Raw genomic sequence first — 2500 nt, 5'->3', positions numbered from 1 at the left:
AATGCTTACAAAGAACAATACAAACATATATTTCAGAAACAATTTGAAAGAAGTTACATATCAACTGTATAAACAAATGAAAAGCTAGTTTAACTAACCACTTCCGAAATGTCAATGGTTAGTTACCTTAAAATTGCCTTTTTTGTATTTACAATTAATATGTACCTTGTTTCAGATTGTTTTGCACTGTTTCTATTATGCTTGATAAGCATTAATATATATATATATATATATATATATATATATGTATATACATATATATATAGATAGATACATTTATATATATACATATATATGTATGTATATCTATCTATCAATATATATATATATATATATATATAGACACGTATGTGTGTCATATATATACACATATATATTTATATATGTGTGTGTATATGTATGTGTATATATATAATACATATACATATGTAATATATATATACATATCATATATTCGTTATCTATGAATATTTTCTCTTTTTTCCTTTAACTATCGCACCAAGTAGACTTTTTATCTGACAGTCTTACTTTTCTCGTATATATCCTCTTCAGATGTAGCCATTTAAGCGCAATTGTGTGTATGTGTGTGTGTGTGTGTGTGTGTGTGTGTGTGTGTGTGTGTGTGAGTGAGTGTGTGTGTGTGTGTATGTGCGGTCGGAACAATGAAATTTGTTTTAAAAAGATACAACTATGACTTCATCTATTTATTAGAGATGCCATGTGAAGCTCACGTTTGCACCGGAAAAGTGCAGGTACACTGATGGTATGTCACTCTTCATAACTGTATTACACTGTATGACCAACATAATTTTACACCGTAGCGGCAAGTGAGGTCCCAGTCACAGTTGGTTTGCTGATACATCAAGGCCACTGATTCGCCCTGCAGTGTTGCTCCTCCTCGATTCCTTGACCTTTTCGGAAAAAAAGTTATAGGAATCTGGTTGCCTTGCGAAGTTCCTTGGACGCTGTGGTGGGGAAAAAAGGAAGGGATCCAAGGCATGTTAGTATCACCACTGGGACGACGGCAAGAGAGAATGAAGAACAGAGGAGTCACAGCGAGACGTCAACAGACACTGGATGTGCTAGTGGCGGCAGAAGACGTCGAGACTTTCCCAGAACTTAAGAACAAGAGTAGAAGTTCTCGGACATTTCGGAGAACTTAGGAAACACAAGGAAGGTGGAGACCTCTGGAGCAAATTCGTATATTCCTTCCCCTCTTCTTGATATATCTTATTTTTTTTCATAACTTTGAGTCAACTGGGTCATATTCATCGTGGTGGTCATTGCCAGCACTCCGATAATCAAAAGAGATATAGAGGGAATTCTCATCCCCCTTCTCCATCCCTTGCTGGAATCTCAACAAGCTCCACTCCATGTCGTCGTACCCCTCTTGGCCACCGATCTCGTTGGAAGCAGGTGGAGGTGGAGGAGGATAGGATGGCAGAGGGGGTGACGGTAAAGATGGACGGAGAGTTGGGGAAGGAGGCGGAGAGGGCATATAGATGTCCTCATACATCTTACGAGCGGGGGACGACCTGAGTTTCCAAAAACAAACAAGCGGGATGACCAAGAAAATAAACAGGAGAAACGCTGTGCCCACTGCCACGCGCCAGTCGATGCCTGTGGAGGAATTTAAACGTCAAAAGAGTAGAAGAAAATCGACGACGACTATTGGATAGGTTCAAGACGCATGCACAAAATCAAATAGCACGACATTTCAGTGAAGAAAATGAAAATGCTAAACATCAGTTATATCAGCCTAAATGTATTAATATGACTATGGATCTTTCCCATTAGTATCAGGATCCATAGTTTGCTATTAAAATTATTAGTACTAGTATCCCAATTAGTACAATCATTATCATCATCATCATCTAAATGATAATGATAATGATTCCAAAAGAGAGATGAGTCTGTACGACGGCTGACCGGGTTCTGGGTTTTCGATTCAGTGCCCTTGATTTTCTGAATTTTTGCTTTCCTTTTTTGCCTCACCTCCTCCTCTTTTGCTTTCAGCCAACATCATGCATGTAACATGGTTCACCCTGCTTATCAAATGAGTTACCAGAGCAGTGGTTCTTAACTTCTTTATTACCATGACCCCTTGCATCTTTTGATAAAAAATAAGAGATTTGTAAGCCTAAGTGAACTGTAGAAAAAATGAGTCGGTAATGGTTGCGCGTTTGATTTTTCACAAACTCAGTATCAGTTCACGCTATTGTTCAGAGAATAACAAATAAGATATTCCTATTTCCCGTAGGCTCGTACCCCTGTGGAAATTACGAACCCTTAGGTTAAGAGCCATTGCACCAGATATAGCTATCGGAACTTGTGATGCGCCATTCATCTGCTGATTTATGATCAACCGCTACGTTTCCTTTATTTATCTATTTTGCTCCAAGAGTTTTTTAGTTTTCTCTTTCCTCCTTTCTCACTTTCGTCTTCCATTTTCTCTTCGTCTAACCTAGTTTGGTGTTTAGTACGTGCTGACCCGATCTGC

At 38.4% G+C, this 2500-nt stretch overlaps 1 protein-coding gene across 3 annotated transcripts in view; it reads right to left on the bottom strand.

The window, feature by feature from the left end:
• Positions 1-689: 689 nt before the first annotated feature.
• LOC125037345 overlaps positions 690-2500 on the bottom strand; it is a 13874-nt gene continuing 12063 nt past the window's right edge. For all 3 annotated transcript variants that reach the window (XM_047630444.1, XM_047630442.1, XM_047630443.1), the window contains one exon: positions 690-1620. In XM_047630444.1, the coding sequence (XP_047486400.1) occupies positions 1241-1620 (380 nt within the window). In that variant the 3' untranslated portion in view covers positions 690-1240. The remainder of the gene's footprint in view (positions 1621-2500) is intronic.

The sequence above is a fragment of the Penaeus chinensis genome, chromosome 23, assembly GCF_019202785.1.
Source record: "Penaeus chinensis breed Huanghai No. 1 chromosome 23, ASM1920278v2, whole genome shotgun sequence".
Classification (NCBI taxonomy): Eukaryota; Metazoa; Arthropoda; class Malacostraca; order Decapoda; family Penaeidae; genus Penaeus; species Penaeus chinensis.
The sequence above is the reverse complement of the archived record's forward strand: the minus strand, read 5'-3'. Positions and strand labels throughout refer to the sequence as shown.